Below are 23,169 nucleotides of genomic sequence, written 5' to 3' on the forward strand. Positions count from 1 at the left end.
TCCGGTGTTATTTGGAATCTTTGGTGGGTTATCAGCTCCCCTCGTCGGTGGAAGGGACTATTTTTTTGGCGGATGGCTATTTGGGAGGACTTTCTGCAGGCGACAATTTGCTTGTTCGTAAGGGTTATATTGTGGGGAAGAAATGTATTCTTAATCATTGGCTACAGGAGTCCCCACCCACCATCTGGTATTGGCGCAATAAATTTCATCTTTTAATGGTCTGGGAGTCCATGTCCGTTCGGTTTTCTAGATCTCGGAGCAAGCTTTTTCTGTCCATTTGAGCCTCCTATTTGGATACTTTGCCCCCTATGATAAAAAGCCAGGTGGTCAATCGATTGCGGAAGCCAGTAGTCCCTGTATTGCCAGTGGGTTGAGGGAGGGGTTTTGGGGGTTGGGGGGTCTTGGGTTGGGGTGGGTGGGTGGGTTGCTTTTGGGATTGGATCTGGAGGGCTCCAGGCTATCAGAACACAGGCCTGGACTCTCACTGTTGTCTAGGGTCTCTTGTTGGGTGGTTGCCTTTTCTTTTGTATTGGGAAAAATAATTGAGATCCTTATGTTATGCGTGTATTTTCTGCTCTTGTGAATAAACAGTTTATACAAAAAATAACTTTGATCCCGAAACCAGGAAAAGATCCTCAGTGTGTCGACTCTTATTGCCCCATTTCCATGCTTAATGTAGATCTTAAGATATTTGTGCGGGTGTTGGCGGATAGACTGGCATCTTACTTACCTATGCTTATAGGGAAAGAATAGGTTGGATTTGTACACGGACGCCAATCTGTACTGCATTTGCGTAAAGTCTTGATGGCGTTGGTGACAGATCAGGCGACTGCAATATCAGGGTTGTTAGCCAGCCTAGATGCAGAAAAGGCCTTCGACCGGGTGGAGTGGTCCTTCCTCTTTTCTGCGCTGTCTCATACGGGTATATCTGGTTGGTTCTTGGATAGTTTGCATGCTTTATATGCTGGTCCTCGTGCATCAATACTACTTAACGGGACTCGTTCTTCTCCTTTTGCTATCTCGCAGGAGACCCATCAGGGATGTCCCCCCTCCCCGTTACTGTTTCTTTTATACTTGGAACCTTTACTGAGCACTTTGAAGCGCAATGTCCATATTACTGGTCTCCATATTGCGGATCATGAATTGAAAGCTTTGGCATTTGCGGATGATTTGATGCTTATCTTGACGAACCCTGAACATTCTTTGCCAAGTTTCAAGTTTTATTAAAATTTTGATGTATCGCAATATCATTAATTCAAAGCGATTTACAATTAAAAACAGGGTCTTAATTATTAACTACACACGAACATGACGTACTGATACATAAGGTATATAGGGAGAACTACAATAAGCATAGTAAAGGACACATGAAAGGAAAGTACAAAAAGAGGGTAAAAAAAATGGAAAAGTATTGATAAAAATTGAAAAGAAAATTACAAACTTTTTTTTTAAATTAAATTTCTCTGAGCCTAAAAGAGAGGACATGTGAGTTTATGCAGAGAATGGGATCAAAAGAGACTCCGATGATTAGGTCTCAAAAGCATCCTTGTATAATCAGCATTTTAACAGTCTTTTAAATTTACTTAGTGATTTTTCTTCCTTAATAAATGATGGTAAGGAGTTCCATATTCTGGGCGCTGTAACCGCAAAGATCATATCTTGTCTTGTATTTATTATACTAAGCGATGGAATTACACCTGCTTGATGCCTTGGCTGAGTATGGTTTTCACTCTGGCTTCCTGTTGAACTATCAGAAATCAGTAGCCCTTCCGTTCCAACCGATTTTGCCAGCGAAATGGACTGGTCCCTTCCCATTAACATGGGCGCCTGGGAAAGTTGTATATTTTGGAATTACGATCCTTCAGGATATCACTCAGCTGCATGATTTCAATGTACAGCCCTTGTTGGACAAGACCAAATCGCGCTTCTTGACTTGGCTGAACGGACACGTATCAGAACTTTAGTAAGTGTCCTTAGGCATATGTTGTTTAAAGATGCAAAGGTAGGCCCTGTTTATCTTTCCCTTCTTTGAAGATGGTATAAGGACATCTATGTTTGTCTTTCTTTCTTTGACATGAATGTTTAAACAGAGTTGTAGTGAAGTGAATTCAATTGTTTTGTTAAGCCGTATTTACAGACAGCTTTAGTTAAGAAGCTCTGCTGGTCAAGGCTTTTTCTGACCCTCTTTGGACTTCAATCTCTAGATAGGAAAAATGCTGATGTGTTTAAAGTTTCATGTGACCTGTATCCATATATGGTTTGTATTTACGTCACATGCCATCACATGCTGGCAAACCTGATTCGTATAAATATGTGAAACTCATAGTAAAAGACGGACATATTTGAAAGATGGTTTCTGGTCTTTAAGATGTGTCCCCAGGTACCTGACTTACATATGACAGAGACAGAGAAAGTATGGGGCAGGAATTGGGACCTGAATCCTTTTCAGTTGGGGGCTTGTCCGCGATGGGCAGATGATATCACCAATATTTTGTGAGTATTTCTGACTTTTTTCTGTTCTTTAATACTCACTGGGTAGTGGTGACCTGTACCCAACCCTTTATTTTAAGTTCAAGCTTTGGGTTCTATTATGGAGTTTTTTTTGGGAAAAATCTCGGGGTACTTTCGGTAAGCACCCCTCATATATAAGCAGCTGCCATTCTTTCGGGAAGAATGAAATTATTTATAGAACCCCCCTGCCCACTCTGTCATTTGTAAGGTTAAAAACTTTTATAGAGTATAAGATTTTATTGTCTCTTATTACTGTACCTCGCTTATAAGGTAAGATAAGCGAATATTTTTGCATTGTTATATGGGTTTTGTAATGAGTCATAAAGGCACTTACTCCTAGACAAATGAGACTTGTACGGCTGTGTGTGTGTATGACATTTTTCCTTCAGTTCCCATCTTTCTGTGTCACCAATGTTTAATACTGAGGTAGGACAGGCTGTTATGTGGAATGAATTGAATGCGCTGTTTGAATCAGTCTAAGATCTTTCCCTTGTAGTTTGTACACAAGCCCTAATTTTGTGCGTTTCTTCTACCGGCTGCTTTCTTTGTGTTCTGTGCTGGATCATAAAAAAAAAAAAAAGGAAACAAGAAAAAGAAAAAATTCCGTTTTAAAGGTTTTCTTTCTTGTGCAGAGCAAAGCTAATCTGTTCTTTGCTTTCATTATCAGGGTCTGTGCATGAATGTTTTTGTCCCTTCCCCCAGACTTCTCTGTTTGGGCTTCCACTGACCCCCTATAGTGCTTCTTTGAAGTTACTCATTCTTGGTTTTATAAAGCAGTAAGGTGAGATTCCACTGCTTGTCTCTTGACTTTTCTCCGGCATTATCAAAACCACCATCTCTTCTTATAATACGCCCATCGCTCTTGTTGCCAAAGCTGATGGCATTCCCTGTTTCGTCCTAGATTTAGGGCTGTTAATGTTTTGGTAATTCTCATTGCACTTATGTTTCTTCCACCATTCCACCGGCAGCCAATGATTTTTTTTTCTGTCATTTTCCTAAAGAATGCTTTATTTTTAGTCCCTTTGGTGAGGCTGCCTTCACCTTTAAGCAACAGTATACCTAGTGTGGAATGTCCTTCGGGCTATTCTACAAAGTCATGCACTGCCCCTCATGGTCCTATTCTTATTTTGTACAACTTTTGTGTTCCATAATTCAGGAGACCTATCCGATTGATAGTTTGTACCTTTTATAATGATTGTCTGTGTGTGGTCACAAGGTGTCATGAAATAAACTGCACTGGTGTACATCTGAAGTGAAATACCTGGGTTTTGTCCTGTCTCATGGTCAGAGGAAAATCTGCACTTTCTGCATTGCTGCTGTTCTGCCCCGCCCAGCTAACAAGAAAGACATGCTTACTTTTCTTGCTATGATTGGTCACTGCCGCCAATGGATCTCTGCTTGTTCCTTCTATGACCAGATTTTGAGACAGACCCTGGTTTCTGAAATGACTGCTCTTATCAGATGGACTTATGAAATGTTGGACATTTAAGATGTGCTTTGGTTTCTAGCTCAAGTTTGGGTTTTCCTGCTTATGCCCACATGTTTTATCTCTTTGTTTGGGACTATTGTAACACCATGAAGGGAGAACATGGCGGTAAGTTACGCTCTGTTGCCTTTTTTTATAGTCACTCCTGTTCAAGAAAGCCCTGGCTGCTTGTGCTATTGTGGTAGAGATGGTTACTTTTCTGATCCTAGGTCACCCCATTACCCTTCATACTTTTCACGATGTCCAAGCCCTTCTTTTAAATAGGCTTCTGGGTCTCAAGGGTGAACAGGATTCTCTTCCTCTCTTTTTTCACAGCTTCCTCTGAATTTGTTGCCTGGCGTTTGGCAGGTGCCCAAAGCCGCCCTTTTGGACGGACTTTGGTGCAAAGAGGGGAAACCCTGGATACCAGCTGCTAGCTCTCCCTTATTCATTGCCCAATATCATGGTATTGGTTATCGTAGTGCTCGCTCGACATTTTAACTTCTTGCTAGTGATATTTTCATTCTTGACCTTTTGCTCCTTGATACAGAGATATATAGCTCGATAATTACAGCTGGCACGGTTGTGAATTGAAAATAAATTGGAAAATACAATTCCTTTCTATTGTTTTAGCTGAAATTAGGATGTTGCTAATTTAAAATGTTTTTTCCGGATTTATACATAGCCATCCCAGATCCATTTTGGCACAGATATTTCTAATGTTTTCCACGGGTCCTCTTTATCACTGCAGAGATAGAGACGCTCCAAAGAGACATTAGCTTTATGCCTTTTTCCAAATATGAGATGGTTATGATATACATTATTTGTTGTTTTGGTTTTTTTATATCAATGTGTTTATTTGCAGAGTTAAATTCAGCCCTGCACACTTGACAGATGGAGTAATAGCTCCACGTTTAAAAACTTTATGTTTTGTCTGTGTCATGTCTACTTGTTTTAGTTTAGTGGGTACCCCAGGATACATAATATTGGCCACTTCTAGAGCTCTTTTTCCACTTCTTACTAGCCTAACTGCGCAATGTTCTTTTACTTATAGCTTTTATATTCTGAATATAGTTTAGTTAGGGGTTATAAGAAAAAGCTTTATTTTATGCAGCGTTTATTTCGTGGTGTTCCCTACATATGATCCATTCAATATACATTTCTGAATACATTCAGTACATCAGTATGGTTTCTCTGAGGTGCATAATAGTTATATGAAGCACGAAAAAACATATCCTTTTGGATTGTTCAATTAAGAACCTTAAGCAAGTGAGTATTGTCGCTCTTTTGCCATAGCTATGTCAAGTGAATGAATTGGTATTGTTACATGTTGCCACATTCAGTACAGGCAACATGGTTTCTCTTGTTTTCTATCTCTTATTTGGATCACATTGGAGTACAGCTGCTGAATGATATTTGGAATGCTTTTCAAGCATTTCTTTTCAAGTATCTCTTTCTGTATGCACAGACATCTGGCTGCTCTCCCTTTGAGATTCTCACGGGATGACCTTTCCCCGCCCCATGGGTAGATTTTCCCTTGATACAGGAGGAATACGTCCAAAAGCTAATTGAAATATTAGGGCTTGTTCAAAGAAACGTGTCTTGCACTTCTCCTTTCTCTCCACAGATTCCTACCCATTTTTTCCAGCCTGGTGATTGTCCAGCAGCTTTCCAAGGATCGGAAGCAGACGGATTTCCCCTTTGGCCTTCCCACTACTGTGATCGCTGTGACCAGGCCCGCTGCACTCACTGAGGAGTTTCCTGTTTGGATCCACGCAAGTCGCTTGAAGAGGGTTAACCTAAAACCCCAGAAGCAAGTCTTCCCTGCGCAGATTTCACCTCCTCCAGTAGAACAACATGATGATCTCATTGCAGCATTCTACCAACTTTATCATTCTCTTACTGGCACCGCTGCTGCTAGTTTTTCTCCCTGTATGGATCATGTCTAACTGGGTCTACAGGGATGATGTGTTCTGGGTCCACGACACTTTCTGCCCATACCCATCTGTAAATGACACTCCTACTGTAAACAGCACCCCCGACACCTCTTTGCGAACATGACGTCAAGCTGGACTACTCCCTCGCAAAGGCTGTCCTTCAATTGGAATCCAGAAAAGACCGATGCTACCCTTTGGTATAATTCCAGCAGTGTGCAAGTTGCCACCTTCTCCTTTGAGTATTGTGACATTGTGGACTGTTCATCAATTGATATCCCAAGGCTGTGCCATTGGTCCTCAGAGATTCCTAAAACTAAGGACATATATATATATAAGTTACTGACTCACGTTGGGGGGATAAGTGTGCATTCTGGGGAGTGGTAGGGTGGAATATTAATACTGACTGGGTTTATAAACTAGAAAATACCCTGAAAAACAGTGGACCAAAATGGTAAATCACTGCTTACTTGTATGACCCTTCATAAGGTTGGACACTGTTATAGGAAAAGTGTTCCTGCACAAATTATTAAGCTTTCTCTTACTATTGACAACCCTAGACCTACTGATGAAGGTATGTACATTATGGACATGTGGTTTAAGGGTGGGTCTAGCTATCCGACCCATCAGTTTTCTTATGGGATCTATCTACCTCCACTCATCCTCTCCCACCATTTTGTGGGGGCCCCAAAAAATGCTAACCCACTGGCCCCTACATTCAATAAACTTACTGACATGATGGCTATTGCCAATCCCACTTTTGAAGATATTGTGGCTGTTGAGGTAGGGTTTTCAGAACGTAACCTTTGGTTAGAATGGATGAAATTCACTGCTGATCAACATAATAAGAGTAATTGTTACATATGTGCTCAAGCTAGACCCCATCTAGGAACCGTACCTCTGGACCTCCCTCCTGGTATCCAACCATGCCTTTCTGGGTTATTTACCAATATCTCCTCTAATTTTACTTATCCCCTTTGTGCACTGTAGTGTTCTAAATACCCTTTGTTGCCAGGACAACAAAAGCTTGATATTGCCGTTACCATCTATAAGGGCAATTACACATGTCATGTTTCTAATCTGACACAGAGTAGTTTTGTAGGTAATTTACCCCCAGGTTATTGTTCTGTCTTGGCTCATAGGTATGCCCCATTGTTGCTGCATCAGATTTGATATTTACTGGCTTTATGGAGACTTTTGGCTCCCTGTTAAGCTACCCAGCCAGTGGATAGGCCAGTGCACTTTAGTTAAGGTTACCATGCTTCTGCATATTCTTTCTGAAAGGCATCCTTCCTATTCACATGGTTTTTCCTTTTATTTGTCTCGATATAAATCTGATCACATGTATACATAGATGCTATAGGGGTCCCAAGAGGGGTCCCAGATGAATTTAAGGCCCGAGCTCAGGTTAAGGCTGGGTTTGAGTTCCTTATTCCCTTTATTACTATTAATAAGAATGTTGATCGGATTAGTTAAAATTATTATAATCAGCAACGCTTTGTGAACTATTCTAGGAACGCCTTGCAAAGTATTACTGATCAATTAGGCTCCACTTCTCAGATGGTTCTCAAAATCATATGGCCCTAGATATGATTTTAGCTGAGAATTCTGTTAAATTCTTCTCAGTATTTTATGCTGTTGTACTTTTCTTTCTGACAATATAGGTCCTCCTATGGACATTCAGAAATTAGCAGACCTCTTTGCTGAGTTCAAATGTAACTCTGATTTATCTAATTTTTGGGATCAGCACTTTAGTTGAATGCATAATCTCTTATTATTTGCACTCTTGTCTTGACTGCTCATGTACTGTGTTATTCGTATTACAGCTCCTAAAAGACCCCTCCTTGAGAGACATACCTAGGGTATCACTCCCTTCCAGCTCATGCTGTGTATTTGTGACGTCATTTACATGACGTAAGAGGGGAATTGAACGGACACGTATCAGAACTTTAGTAAGTGTCCTTAGGCATATGTTGTTTAAAGATGCAAAGGTAGGCCCTGTTTATCTTTCCCTTCTTTGAAGATGGTATAAGGACATCTATGTTTGTCTTTCTTTCTTTGACATGAATGTTTAAACAGAGTTGTAGTGAAGTGAATTCAATTGTTTTGTTAAGCCGTATTTACAGACAGCTTTAGTTAAGAAGCTCTGCTGGTCAAGGCTTTTTCTGACCCTCTTTGGACTTCAATCTCTAGATAGGAAAAATGCTGATGTGTTTAAAGTTTCATGTGACCTGTATCCATATATGGTTTGTATTTACGTCACATGCCATCACATGCTGGCAAACCTGATTCGTATAAATATGTGAAACTCATAGTAAAAGACGGACATATTTGAAAGATGGTTTCTGGTCTTTAAGATGTGTCCCCAGGTACCTGACTTACATATGACAGAGACAGAGAAAGTATGGGGCAGGAATTGGGACCTGAATCCTTTTCATTGGCGATATTTTCTTATTTCTTTGATGGGACACATTGCTCTCTATAACATGATGGTACTTCCTCAATGGCTGTATGTTTATCAGATGTTGCCCTTGTCTCTTTCCAGGAGTGTAGAATGTCAATTGGATAAACTGATACGTGGGTTTCTTTGGTTGGGCAGTCGGCCTCACTTTCCTCTGTGCATGGTGGCTCTGCCGATAGATGGGGGCAGACTGGGATTGTTGCTTTTGCGGAGATTCATGGAGGCTGGTCACATGCGACATATCCATGATTGGTTTCTCTCTATGTCATATTTCTCCTGGACTCCGGTGGAGTTACAGTTTTGGAAACCCTATCATTTTAGTTATCTTTTGCATACCCCTCGAGTTGTGGCTGCTTTCCTGGGGAACCCCTATTATTTTTTACTTGCTCCCTTGAGATCCACCTGGCGCCAAGTCTGTACTCAGTTGAAACTGGACTTTCAGACTACACCTCTTTTGCCTATTTGTGGCAATGGATCTTTTCTACCAGGCATGACAGCTGCTGGATTTCTGGTGGATAGGAGGGGAAACATCAGATGCAATTGTACTTGCTTCTTCAAAAACTTCCAGTGTATCAACAAGCTTGCATGCTAAGCCATAGTCACATTCCAAAGGCACTGACTTCTTTGTGGCTTTTGCATAAACATAAGCTGATAGTTTGCTCTAACTCAATCATACTTCGTAACATAAGACAACTTCACTCCTCCCTCCAAATTCACAACGGCTAGGTGCAAAGCCAGCCTGCAAATAACTTTAGGGCCGACTCTGACCCATCCCCACCTCCCGGACCTCTCCATTTACTTACTTTTTAAAGCCTAATGGTCTAGCAGTGAAGCGGGGCAGGAGCGATCTTCCTACACTCCTATCCCATGCAGAGCCGCAAATAAAAATGGCTGCCATGAGTTCCTGTAGGAACTAATGAGACCGGTGTAGGAACTTGAGGCAGCCATTTTTTATAGCAGGTCTGCATGGGTCAGGAAAAAAGGAATATCACTCCTGCACTGCTTCACCACTGCTAGACCACCAGGGCTTTATAGGTAAGCTGTGTAGGGGTCTGGGAGGCAGGGTGGTAAGAGACTCGCCAATAAACAAATCTACAAAACCTAAACCCACAAATATGGAGTGAGGAGTGTGCTACTAAAATTTCCAGATATTTAAGGGCAGCATGCATAGTGATGATATTTTCTCAGAGCAACTACAAGTTGCCCACAGATGTCAGGAGCTTTTACTGTAGTAGTGTGTAGTGAGTCTATCAGCATAACCCAGCTGCATGCTCATTTACATATGCTTCACAAAATGATGCATACACTTGGACAGAAAAATAAACCCTAAAATCTATTATGCTACAGTCTACAGTGACCCAGCACTATAGAATGAATCATAATTTCCACTGCAGTGCACACGCCAGCTCAGTCTGGGAATGTTTCTGTGGTCATAGCCTTGGTTTGGACAATTTCCTCTCTCATTCCAGTTTCAAATGCTAGCAGTTCAGGATGCAGTATTTTGTTTTGAGAAGTGACAATATATCACGTGTACATTTGTAGGCTAATGTCTAGAAGGCTCGCCTCCTCACCCCTCCCCTTACAGTAGAAAACAAAACCTTTGCAAGTAAACTGAGTAGTCTGCACATGGCAGGGAAATGCACAGTGAAGCTATTTCCATTTTAAAGATATAAAGTTACTGAGCTGGCATCCCAAAGGTCTCATTTTTATTAAGTGACATCCCAATGAAGATATTTAAAAATTACACATATTAAATGAACCTCAACGGTCATACTGGAATTACAGTCAAAAAATCGTTATTTGAATTTTTTTTTTTTTTAAAGGAAAGGAAAAGAAACTTCTCCAAGCTGATGACAACAATAAATACTGCAGCTCAGATGTCATTTCTTATACTAGTGAAACAACAAGTGAAGACAGCAGGATGACAGTCTCTGGCTGCTAGATGTTGAGAAACAGTGGGATAAGAAATACAGAAAGAGTAAGCAAAAACAGAAGTATAGTCAACTCACAAAATCACTCATAAAACAAAACAGCAAAATCCACCAACAAATCTCAACATCTCACCCCACAATTACTATGACTCTCCTATTTTTAAAGAAGGCACTGTGTGAGAAATTTGAAGGTAATTCTAATTGACATCCAGAGATACACACCACTTATGCACCTCAAAGGCACCTTTCATTACCAGTTAGGTGCCTATTAGGGGCATTTTTAACACACTAAAACATCCCAAAAAGCAAATAAATTGGCACTTGGACATTTTTCTTGCTAAAACGTCCAAGTGCCAATTTTCCAAACAAAGAATTTAGACATTTTGTGGGACGTTCACCTTCCAGCAAATCTAAGTCCAAAAGAGGCGTGTTTTGAGTGGGATTTGGGCAGGCTTTGGGGTGGCTTAGACTTGGCATCTTCCAGCGATAATCAAACCTTTTGCAAGATGTCCTGGACAGAACTTAGATGTTCTGAGTTAGACTGTTTTAGAAGCATCTAAGTGCCAAAAAGGTACCCAAACTGACCAGATGACCACTAGATGCATTAAGGTATGACACCCCCTCCCCTTCACACACACATATACACACACACACTCCCCTAGTGGTCACTGACCCTCTCCCACACCCATAAGATCTGAATGAAACACTACATTTTGGGTGTAGAACAGCATAAATGGTATAGTAAAGCCTAGCAAAAGTCCACACAGGTGTCATAAGTAGCCAGGTGAGTAAGCTAGTGAATCATAGAGAGGAGGAGCCAAGCCAATAAGCAACTCTAACCACAACATTTATGGTGGAAAGTATGAGCCCACCAAAAACCTACCAAAACCCTACTATACTGCCATTTAGGTGCCATCTGCAGCAGCAATAAGGGCTATTGGGGGGTAAACAAGTGGATATAGTAAGTTTGGGGGGAGTTTTGGAAGGCTCACTGTAAATTATAAAAGAGTTATGGTGAGATGTACATCTGGCATCCTTTATGTGAAGTTCACAGCAGTGTCCTGTAAGGTGCCCCACTTCTCTGTGTCACGAATGTTATGCCTTGTGTGGGAAACTGAGGATTCTTTGAGAACATTGAACATGAATCTACCAGGCAGCTATTGCAGGTAAGTTTTTCAGTTTTGCTGGTTTTAAGTCCTTTGTTATGACCATAGCACTGTACTCTGACGATTATTTATTAATTTATTGCACTTGCACTTTATTGAATATACTGAAATTATTCTTTGTGCACTAGTGGGGCTTTTGATGGTGCACAGCATTGGCTTGAGAAAGAGCCACGCTCTAATAAGGTAATCCAGGAGCACTGTATTGGCAGCGCACCATAGCTTTCACTATTGCACTGAGGCCCCACTTACAAATATTTATATATTTATCTTGATATCAGAATTTCCCTTATTTTTAGGGTATCATTTAGTCTGCAGTGCTATACACTTTTCAAAGTTTTACCTTTGGGGATTTTTTGTGCTTTTGATTTAAATTAGGAGCATAAATATTAAAAAGCGTCAGAATATCTTTTCCTGAGCTCATGTCCACTTGTATCCATCTTCCCATAGAATCTGCTGTAATTGCATCAAATGTAGCTGAACATTTTCTATGTACTAGGATAGCCACCCCAGCCTTTTTCACCACCGCAGGAGCACAAAAACAACACTTAACCCATCCCCCAACCAACTTATCAGCCTCTAACTGTGCGTTTCTTGTAAAAAATAAACATCCGCTTCCTGTTGTTTAAAAAAACTGAGAATTTTTTTCATCTTAATTGGATGATTCAGTCCATTGATGTTTAAAGAATACAATTTCATAGCTATTTTAAAAAATTAAAACATAATAATAAATAAACCTGAAGTTCCCCTTTAAAAAAAATAATGATTAATATTTCCATACACATCCAGGACCCAAATATAAAATACCCCCATCCCCACCCCTACCCCTACCCCCAACCCAACCTGACTTATAACACGACAGCTTGTATATAACCCTCAAGGTCAGATGACACCCCCCCCCCTAATTCTACCCCAAAATTAATCCTCTATATACCCAATATTAAACAATCAATTTACCATGGACAATTTAATGCATCACGAACCTCAGACTTAGTTACTTACTAGTTAATTACAAGATATTCTTATGATTATATAAGTTCATAAATATACCTAACTTCATATATCAAATCTTAACTAAACCCATATAAATACCCACCAGATTTCATTGAATTTATACAGCTAAGTTCATTTCGTTATACCACAAAATCAAATTAAATAGGATAAACTCTAAATTAATGTCACAATTACATATGGATTAAAGAGGATATTAGAGTGAACAATTTATATCTTTAAAGGACTACAAAAAGTTTGCAATATCCAAATTGATAAGAACACTAAATATTCGATCCATTCCCAACAGATATATATATTATTTTTAGAAATGCCTCTACTGCAGCTATAACAAATGGAACCCAATCTGGAAAACAGCTAAAAAATGCTGAAAACTTTACATTACTGCAATTTCTACCCCCATAATATAAGAGGCTTGAACACAGTCCATAAATAGGATCTTTTACAGTCACTTCAGATGCTACCTGTATAAGGCATGTGTTCCAATCATTGTAGCAGTGAACCCAAAAGTTTCTCTTATTGCAGACATCTAATCCTAACTGAACCCATAAAAATACCCACCCTATTCCAATAAAAACTTATGAATCTAATATCATTTCATTACATCTCATAACCAAAGTAATAACAAATATATATTTAAAATTAGTTGGTCAAGTTCATATGGTAGGAATTAAAGCGGCTATTAAAGCATAGAGTTTATACTTTTTTAAAATTACTTAAAGATTGTGAAATCCAAATTGATAAAGGATAATAAATATACATTCCATTCTATTAACTATAACAAACATAGCCCAATGTTTGCAGAACAGTTAAAAGATGTCAAAAATATTACTGACATTTCTGCCATCACACTATATGAATCTTACACACCCTCCCTAAAAGGGGATCTATTAAGACTTCCAATATACCCATAAAACATTAAACTGCTTGATCTAACAATTGGTGACAGCCATCAAAAACAAAAAACAACAGCCTTTAGAAAAACAAACTGAAGAATGTAACAGAGGCTCTAGATTAGTACTGCTGCCACAGGGACCCCTCCTCTGTATATCTCATAAATCAGAGCCGCTTTGTCATGAAAGCCTCCCCCTCCTCTCCTTCACCTAGGGGAAAGGAAACAAAGAAACAGTGAGAGAGAAACAGGTGATATTGGTCCTCGTAAATGTGATTGTATAAAAATGTCCTCAGGAAAGTACTTTTTTATGAAGCAGCTACTGCAGCGTTAGATCGCTTCTCCTCAGAGCTCCGCGAGGTCTAAAATGCCAGGCTCATGGGACTCCTGACAGGCTACTAGAGTGTTCAGCTCCACCAAATGCTCGCATCTGTTAGGCTCAGCTACGGATCTCACTACAGTTTCTTTACTATATAAGAGTTTCACATGCTATCAACCAGCAAACTGCAATACATCCCACACCAGCATGCCAGCTGTCCCAAGGCAAGAGAGAGACACATCCACACCCTCCCTACATTCGCATATTCACTGCTCCACCATCATTGTTCAATCTCTTATATGCTGAATCCACTTGCAGAAAAAAATCTCTCGGCCCCGGAAGTGAACAGCGAGTAAAGCAGGCAGTCTCCAATCAGAGCCAAATGAAATCCCGCCCTCACCCAAACTGTCAAAAACCATTGGTTAAAAAACCTTTCGGAAGCACTTTCCATATTAAATAGAATATAACAAAAAGAAGAGAAAGTTCAAAAATAAAAAATAATATTGACAAAGTCAGAACATTTCAAGACATAGGTTCCAGGTGCTGAGCAATAAATTCCTCCAACTTCGCTGGTTCCTCATAATGGATAGTTCTGCCATTAAAAGAGACTTTCATCACTGCAGGATATAGGAGCCGGTACCTGGCTCCCAGCTGACGCAGCTGTGGTCTCAACATAAGACATTGCCTCCTCCGATTTGCTGTTTCCCTCGCAAAATCAGGTATGAAATGAATTTTATGATCTTTCCATTTCAGCTCCTGTGATTTTTTAGCCATATTTAATATTTCAAGTGCCTGCTGGAATCAGAGCAATTTGAAAATCAGAGGCCTAGGGCCATTTTAACCATTGGTAGTTTTCAGTGCTCTGTGAGTTCTTTCTATTTCTAAGGGTAAATGGAGCTTCAAAGAAAATAACTTAGGTATTAAGTCCTCCAGAAAAGAGATGGGATTTGCTCTCTCCAACTGCTCAGGCAATCCCAAAAGTTGTATGTTATACCTTCGGCTTCTATTATTTGTGTCTTCAAGCTCCCTGAAAATACGAATTAGATCCTTGCTGTCAGTTTGAATCTTGCTCAAACGGTTTTCTAGATCAGCACTCTTGAGGTCAATCAAATCAGTTTTTTTTTCACATACCTTTAATTGATTAGATAAGGTATGGACCTCCTCCTTAACCAACTTCAGTTCTGAATTATTTTCCTTTAGCATATCTTTCAGGCACTTAAATTCTGCCATCATGAACTCAAATTCAGATGGATCTTTAGGCAGGGGTACTTTAGTTGGAGTGACTGGATCTAGCTTAGGCTGCTTCGCATTTCCCCCTGCTGTGAATGCTGCATCAATTTTCGTCTGCCTTCTTGTAGCCATTCTTGAAGGAAGTATAGTTAGTAAAAATATACCTTTTAGAGGAAAAATTTTTTCCTTAAGCAGTGCCTAAACAGCTTAATGGAGCAGATGGAGGAGGAGCTCTGGAATCAGCCGACCATCTTTGGCTGCAGCCAAGCCATGCCCCTCCGATAATTAACATTTTCTGTGTGTAGAATGTGCTTTGTCTTTTTTTTAATTTTGTGGTTATCATTATGTATTAAGATTATATTTTGATATATTATATTTTGATTAAGATTATATTTTGTATATATGAATTTGATTATAAGATTATATTTTGTATATATGAAAAATTAAGATTATATTTTGTATATATGAAAAATGGATGGAAGATATTGCATTACAATTAGTACTATTATTATGGGAGTGGGGTCTGGGGCGGAGCCTGGGCTGGTCTGGGTCAGAGCTTGGGCAGGGGTACTCTGTTAATATTTGTTAGATTTAGGAGGTATTTAGCTGAAAGAAGTTGAGAAACAGTGAATTAAAATTCCACATGGAAATCGGTGTAGCACCTACTGATGCCTAAACCGAGGCACCTACTTGTACCTATCTAAAAAAAAAAATAGGTGTAGTTATGGGTGAAGATATGACTTAGGCGGAGGTATGCATCTGTGTCTGATACCAGTAAATTAGGCCAGGAAAACCCTGGCTTAATATACTGCTGCCTAACATTATGATGCTTACCAGTCCCTAAGATGAGTTAGGTACCTTTAGGTTTGATTCTATAAACAACACCTAGCAGTATATTAACAACTGTTCCAAAAGGCACTTAGCCATTTGGTGCCACTAGGCATCGTTTATAGAATCAGGCCCTAAGCGCATAGCATTGGGGAAACTTAAACAGAGGCATTCATTTAAAGAATTGTCTCCTTTGATTATATTAGGTGAAGCCTTCTTGCTGTATTTGTACTCCTCAAACAGTTGTAGAGTGAAATTTGACAATGGGTTGGGTATTTCTTGCTGTTTGCAATAACAGACATCAGATTTGTTGGTGCAACTTGCTACTATGTTTCCTAAGAAGCACCAAAGATGTAGTGAAGTGGGTCCAGATAGAAACAGACAGATGGAGTCTCGGAATGGATGAAGCAAAAGTTTATTAATAGGACCTGGCATGGCCCGTGTTTAGGCTTGATACCTGCATTAGGGATGTATCTTTATGAGCTTCCATAAATCTGCTCAATACTGTAAAATATTCAACAACATCCCAAAAGGAATTCTAATGCATAACTGTGCATCCTGCCAACACTTTACTCAAACTCCGCTGATGAGTGCGCCCACCTAGGAGACTGGGCAGAGATGTTACACATTAGAATTCCTTTTGGGATACTGTTGAATATTTTGCAGAATTGAGCAGATTTATGGAAGCCCATAAAGATATGGCTCCTGATATAGTCATCAAGCTGAAACATGCGCTGTGCCAGGTCCTACTAATAAACTTTTACTTTGTCCGATTCGAGGCTCTGTGTTTCTGTTCCTGTCTGGGCCCACTTCACTGCATCTTTGGTGTTGACTGTTTTGTGTTGTCACTCTCCTTTAGTCTGCTTTTCTTGTTTCCTAATAAAGACAGACATTCAAATTAGAGAGTTGCACAGAAAAAGAACATAAGAATAGATCCTTTTCTTGGGCAGTGACTCCTAATGTGGAACCCTGCATCACGTAGCTATAATTCAGGTTCCTCTTTCCCACATGCATCACTTTGCACTTGCTCACATTAAATGTCATCTGCCATTTTGATGCCCAGTCTTCCAGTCTCACAAGGTCCTCTTGCAATTTTTCACAATCCTCTTGAGATTTAACAACTTTGAACAACTTTGTGTCATCAGCAAATTTAATTATCTCAATAGTTATTCCTATCTCTAGATCATTGATAAATATGTTAAAAAGCAGCAGTCCCAGCACAGACCCCTTGGGAACCCTACTATTTACCCTTCTCCATTGAAAATATTGACCATTTAAACCCACTTTATTTTCTGTCTTTCAGCCTCCTATCCCATGATTTTCTAATTTCTAATATCCCAAGTGGGATCTAGCCCATACCCATCTGTACCCAATAAGATCCATTCCATTCCCATAATTAATTTCCTCTATCCCAACCCGTACCCACAGAAATCGATGCTATTATTTATTTGCTCACAGCCCTCTGTTTCCTCCCAACCCTAATAGCTTACCGTGGCTTTTTGGATGGTATTCACCATTCAACCAATGAGTGTTCCAAACCTCAGTCTAGTGTTCGGCTGCCTCTCTTCCAAATTACATTCTAGTGCTCCAATTGCCTCTCTCAGTACATTCCAAACCCCATTCTGGAGTTACCACAGATTTTGACTACACTCCTATGGCAATTCCATAGCAACTTCTTCCATACCTGCAGAAATCCCATAGGTTCCATGGGATTCCCACAGTTTCCATTCCCATGTAGCTCTTTTAACCAAATTCAGTCATATGCAAATAAACTAAAATCAAATTCACTAGGATCTCCTATATATTCCTGCAGTTTTTCACTAGCGAGGAAGTCAGCCAAAATTTCTTAAAATACGGTCTGCATTAATCTTCATATGCAAGTCATGACAAATCCTCCTCCATCTGTGGAAAATGATCTGGCTGCATTTCAAATGGGGGCACCCATAGTCAATGGAGGATTCACTCACTCACAGATATAATCATAGAATGATGAGGAAAGTTCCTTGCTTTGAGGTTTTTGAGATGTTAGGAGCCCAAATGCAGCTGGGAGGGGGGAGATTGGTAGAAAAGAAAATGAGAAAAAGAATAAGCAAATGGAGACTGAGACAGAACAGAAAGAAAATAAATTAAACAGATGGTAGAGGGAAAAGATAGGCACAGAAGAGAGAGGGCCAGGCATTTATGAATGAACATTGATGGGTAGAAGGCTGAAAATTGGATACAAAGTAGGTGAAAAAGAATAGAAAACTCAGCAATTTGGGATTTAGCTTATCCCTTTTTCAGATATAGCTCCAGATGAGTAACATTCAGGTACAGTAAGTTTGGCCTGATCTTCAGAGGGCTTAAAATCTAAGGGACCCTTTAGAGCAGCGGTCTCAAACACGTGGCCCAGGGGCTGCATGAGGCCCCCCAGGGACTATTTTGCGGCCCACAATCTGTCCTCTCCACTTCACAAGTTTTCCGATTGTGGAGAGGACAATCGCGTACAAACCGCGACTGCTGTAATTTACTTGCGTCAGAGGGAATGTCGGCAAACAGTCTCCTGGTGGCGCTGTGCTTCTCCAAATCTCAGCCTCCCTCCGCCCGTTGGATGGCCCAGAACTTCCTCTCTCACGTTAAAATTGACGTCGGGTGGCGAGAATTGGTCAGCCCTGTGCTGGGGAAGATAAGTAGGGAGAACTAAGAACTCGGCCCTCCAAGTACCTACAAATCCAAAATGTGGCCCCCCTAAGGGTTTGAGTTTGAGACCATTGCTTTAGAGTGTGCTAAATGATGTGTGTCCTATTTTATACTTATGGGCCTCGAAGCTCGAACAGTGCTTGGCTGGGAGGAAATCAAGCATGCCTGCGTGAACTGATGCACTGAGTTTGCATGTTTTTTGCTTCTCTAAGCATCCAAGGGTGTGAGATGGGATTCAAGCGGCAGAGCCTTGTCGAGGCGTAACGGTGTTCTAACCTCGCTGATTTGTTTACCATTAATGCTGGAAGATTTGGAGGCAACTAGAGACCTGTTCAGATCAATGTTTATGTTCTCCTACCAGTAGATGGAGGCAAGGAAGCTGAAAATTTCATTGAGGTCACCAGTATAAGCTCACAGTGCTTTGGATGCTTTGTAGCATATTTTAATTTTGTGGCAGTATCGGATCAGACCTCAGAAGGCTATCTTTAACCGAAACACGGACTGTCGGGTCCACACCACATAACTTTCACTGCGAATTACATGGATTTACCAATTGATCTGCATCACTTTTTATTGTGAAGACTTTTTAACAGTGGTGTACCTAGCATATGTGACATCCGGGGCCCATCATTTTTTGACACACACACATACCTCCATCTGTATGAAAAACATGATTTTTAGTAACAATCAAAACGTCACACAAGAGTATACCTAGGAAAAGGCAGCATCTTACATACAATACACCCATTATAAAACTAAACAAGCCAAACTAGTACAGATCAATCTTGCAGTCAATCCTAACAGAAAACCATGTCTTTCGAACACATAAAACACAGAAAACACCTTCGCCTAGTATTGCAAATCAGAAACTAACCCCTCCCCGCCTTTTACAAAACTGTGGTTTTTAGCCATGGTGGTAACAGCTCTGACACTCACAGAATTCTGAGCATCAGAGCTGCTACCACCATGGCTAGCGCTACAGTTTTGTAAAAGGGGGGATAAAACAGAAATACATAGATAAAGGTTAAATTGAACTATCAAAAAGCTGGACTCTGCATACAATACAACACCACAGAAACAGTGACACATGTCTCCTAAAGCAATAAATTAACAAATATAAAAAAAATTTTCTACCTTTGTCTTCTCTAGTTTCTGCTTTCATTTGTCTTCTCTGGTTTCTGCTTTCCTCCTCTTCTTGTTAATCTCTTCCTTCCATCCAATGTCTGCCATCTCTCTGCCCCTATATGGCATCTTCTCGCCTTCTATGCCCCTTACAGAAACTGTATGCCTCCCCCTTCCATCTCTCTTTTCACCCCCATTGGTCAGGCATCTCTCTCCTCTCCTTCCCTCTCCCACACCTCTCCTCTGCAATCCCTTTCCCTTTTACCCCTCAATTCCCTTTTCAATTTATTTTCTGCATCTATCTAGATTACATTTTTACTACCCTGTCATCAATTCCCTTTTTTACTGTCTACCTACAGCTTGTCACCTCTTTCCCTCACCCCTTCCAATATTTCACTAACTCAATCCTTTTCCACCCACCATGTGCCCTCCTTTTATTTATCCCCTCCTTCCAACATGTGCCCTCTTTCTCTACACCTTCCATCTAGTGCCTTCTCCTCTCTCTGTCCACTTCCATCCAGGGTCTGCTCCCATCTTTCTCTCCTCCCCATTTATTTCCTGCATCTGTTCCCTTATCTCTCCCATTCGCACTTCCATCCAGCATAGACTCCCCCTCTACCTTCCCCACTACCTTCCAATGTCTGCCCTTTCTCTCTCCATCCACCCCTCTTCAATTAACATCTACCCCTTATCTCTCCCTTCCCCCCATTTCCATCAGCATCTGCCCCCTTTCTTTCCCTCCAATCCAATTCCATCCAGTATCCTGCCCCATTATGTCTCTCTCCCCTTTCACTGCACACCAATTCCATCAGTACCACTCTTACATACCACCCTGCCCCATTTCTCTTCCTCCACCACTCTTCCATATCAGCAGTCCTGCTCCCTTCTCTCCCTTCATGTAGCAAGGTCCTGCAATGACTGTAACTGCCGGCTGCTGGTCCACCCCACTCCTACGTACTTGTTCTGGAGCAGAGTCAGCAGCCGAGCTGAGGTGCAGGAAGGTCCCGTGATGACTACATCAGCTGGTCCTGCTCCAGAAGAAGTAAGTTACGTCAGAGGGGGTGGACCCGGCAGATGCAGGGAGTTGCAGCAAGGTCCCGCAATGACTGCGTCTGCCAGATCCACCCCCTCGGACGTAACTTACTTCTTCCGGAGTAGAGCCAACAGACGTAGTCATTGCGGGACCTTCCTGCATCTCAGCACGCTTGCCAAGTCTGCTCCAGAGCAAGTACGTCGGAGGGGGTGCACCGGCAGCTGTGCTGAGGTGCAGGTCCTGTTGCACAGTAGGGCAGGGCGTTCCAGACCCGGATCTGGTCGGCTGTGCATCCCCCCTAGGGCATGCACCTGAGGTGGTCCGCCCGCCCCCCTTGGTATGCCACTGCTTTTTAATAAACTTTCAGACCAAGATCGTCGACTCCACAGTTTTATTTACTGCTTGGTTTTCCCATGTGGCATTTGGCACATATTAAACTTCAGTAAAAGGGTTCCTAAGCTTGTACCCGAGACAATGGAGGGCTAAGTGATTTGTCCAGGAAAACAATGACTGTTAGTGAGATTTAAACCCTGGATTTCCTAATTTTTAGCCTGCAGCTCTAACCTTGAGGCTCCTCTTGGATATAGCTCTTATCAAGCACAGATATACAGTGGGTATTGGTGTTTACAGCATTCCATTGTCATGGAGTCAGTTTAAAGACCTTGAACACTCCAACAGGTATGAAGAATGACATTGGTGGGAATGTTTCCCTGTGTACTTCCCACAAGCATTCCAGATATAAAACTAATCGAGGCAGACCAATAACTTGTCACCAGAGATCTACAATTTTTTTTAAATTCAGGTATTCGCATTACCTGATGTTGAAGAGGGAGGTACTTGTTGAAGGATATCTGTATGATACTTCCTATTTTATGGTAACTTAGGTCTAACCTAGTTTAATGGTGCTCTTTTTCCATTTTTTGTTTTTCTGTCTATGGTTTTTATTGTGAACTGCAGCGATCTTTGAAAGCCAGGCAGTATAACAAATTTTAATAAAATTAAATGATAGATACACCATATTAATTTCAGAAGATACTGAAAATGTTTTTGAAAGGGAATTATTCCAGAAAAGTTAGCAACAGGATGTGCAATTCTACCTCATTCTCTCTTGTGTCTTCAGAGGTCACCAGATGTTTCTGAGAATAGACATTGAGTTTGTTTCTGCAGCCATCTCCAAATCTGACACGTGCACAAGCTGTAGAAGTAATGAAAGATTTAATGAATGGCAAGAACTGAGCCAAGGAATTGTTATGAACAGAAAAATAAAATGGATAGAAAAGCCATCAGGATATTAAAGTTACTTACTGATAGAAGAGCTCAATGAGGGTTGTTGGGGTTTTTTTTTTTAGCATTTTTATACCAGTAAAGGAAAAGAATAAATGCTTGAAAGCAGATCACATGTAGGGGGTTAAAGGAGTCCCCTGCCCCCCAAAACTTCCAAACAAGATCAGTTGCTATTTAGTAGAGCTGCCTGATTCACCGATTCACCTTGGTGAATCGATTCAAATCGATTCACTTTCTAAAAATCAGGCTCACCGATTCAGTGAGTCCTGACATACCTCCAGGCCTCCTAAAGTAGCAGCACTGTGGTGGTGACTGGCTTGACAGACTGAGCACGATGAACAGGCTTCTCCTGGTCTGCCCCACTGGGGCCTTCCCTCTGCCACGTCATTGATAACGTCACTGATGATGTGGCAGAGGAAAGCCCTGGCACGCAGGCCATGAGAAGCCTGTTCACCATGCTGCGTCTGCCAAGTCGGTTACCGCCACCGCTGCTGCTTCTTTAGGAGGCCCGAAGGCGAGTGGGAGTTTGGTTGGGAAGTGCTGCACAGGGGAATAAGAGGGATGGAAAGCTGATGCACATGGGGGAGAGAGGAAGAATTGGTGGAAATGGGATGGATGTAAAAGAGGTAGAAAGGGGTAAAAGGGAGATATCTTGCATATGGTGGAGGGAAGGGTGACATGCATGGAGAAGAGAGAGGGAGAAATGTTGGGATATAGGGTAGAGGTCATGGAGAGATGGTTCATGGGAAGAAAGAAATGGTGTATATGATAATGGAGGGGAGGAAGTGAGAGATGCTGCATGGAGGGGAATAGAGAGGTTTGACCCAGGGCACAAGGCAAAGAGAGAGACAGATGGTAGACAGTGAAAAAGAAGCAGAAATATTGGATATGGCAGTGGAAGGGAAGGTACAGAGATGGATGGTGAGCATGGAGAAAGAAGAAAATGTCAAATGAGCAGGAGACCCTGGCAAGCAAGTTAACAGAAGACAAACAGAATCCAGAACCTGGGACCAACATGATTTGAATAATAAAATGACCAGAAAACAAAAGGTAGAAAAAATAATTTTATTTTCTATTTTGTGATTACAATATGTCAGATTTGAAATGTGTATGCTGCCAGAGTTGGTGTTAGACAATGAATGTGAGCTAGGAGAGGAAAAGTATTTTTTGTTTATTTTGTTTCAGTACAGCGCCAGCATGGGGCTGGAGAGGGTAAAGGGGGATGGGGTGGGTGAAGAGGCTACAAAATAAACCTGCCAGGATGTTTGAAAAAAATGCCCTATTGAGTGGGAAAAGTGAATCGAAT

At 41.0% G+C, this 23,169-nt stretch overlaps 1 protein-coding gene across 9 annotated transcripts in view; it reads right to left on the reverse strand.

Annotated features, from left to right (window-relative positions):
* LOC117369236 (ankyrin repeat and fibronectin type-III domain-containing protein 1-like) overlaps positions 1–23,169 on the reverse strand; it is a 1,092,487-nt gene that overhangs the window by 974,230 nt on the left and 95,088 nt on the right. For 7 of the 9 annotated variants that reach the window (XR_004541103.1, XM_033963485.1, XM_033963487.1 and 4 more), the window contains one exon: positions 21,677–21,774. The exons of the other annotated variants lie outside the window; for them this stretch is intronic. Coding sequence is in view for 6 of the 7 variants with exons in the window: in XM_033963485.1 (XP_033819376.1) it covers positions 21,677–21,681 (5 nt within the window). In the remaining variant the exon portion in view is untranslated. The remainder of the gene's footprint in view (positions 1–21,676; positions 21,775–23,169) is intronic. 9 annotated transcript variants of the gene reach the window in all.

The sequence above is a fragment of the Geotrypetes seraphini genome, chromosome 11, assembly GCF_902459505.1.
Source record: "Geotrypetes seraphini chromosome 11, aGeoSer1.1, whole genome shotgun sequence".
Lineage (NCBI taxonomy): Eukaryota > Metazoa > Chordata > Amphibia > Gymnophiona > Dermophiidae > Geotrypetes > Geotrypetes seraphini.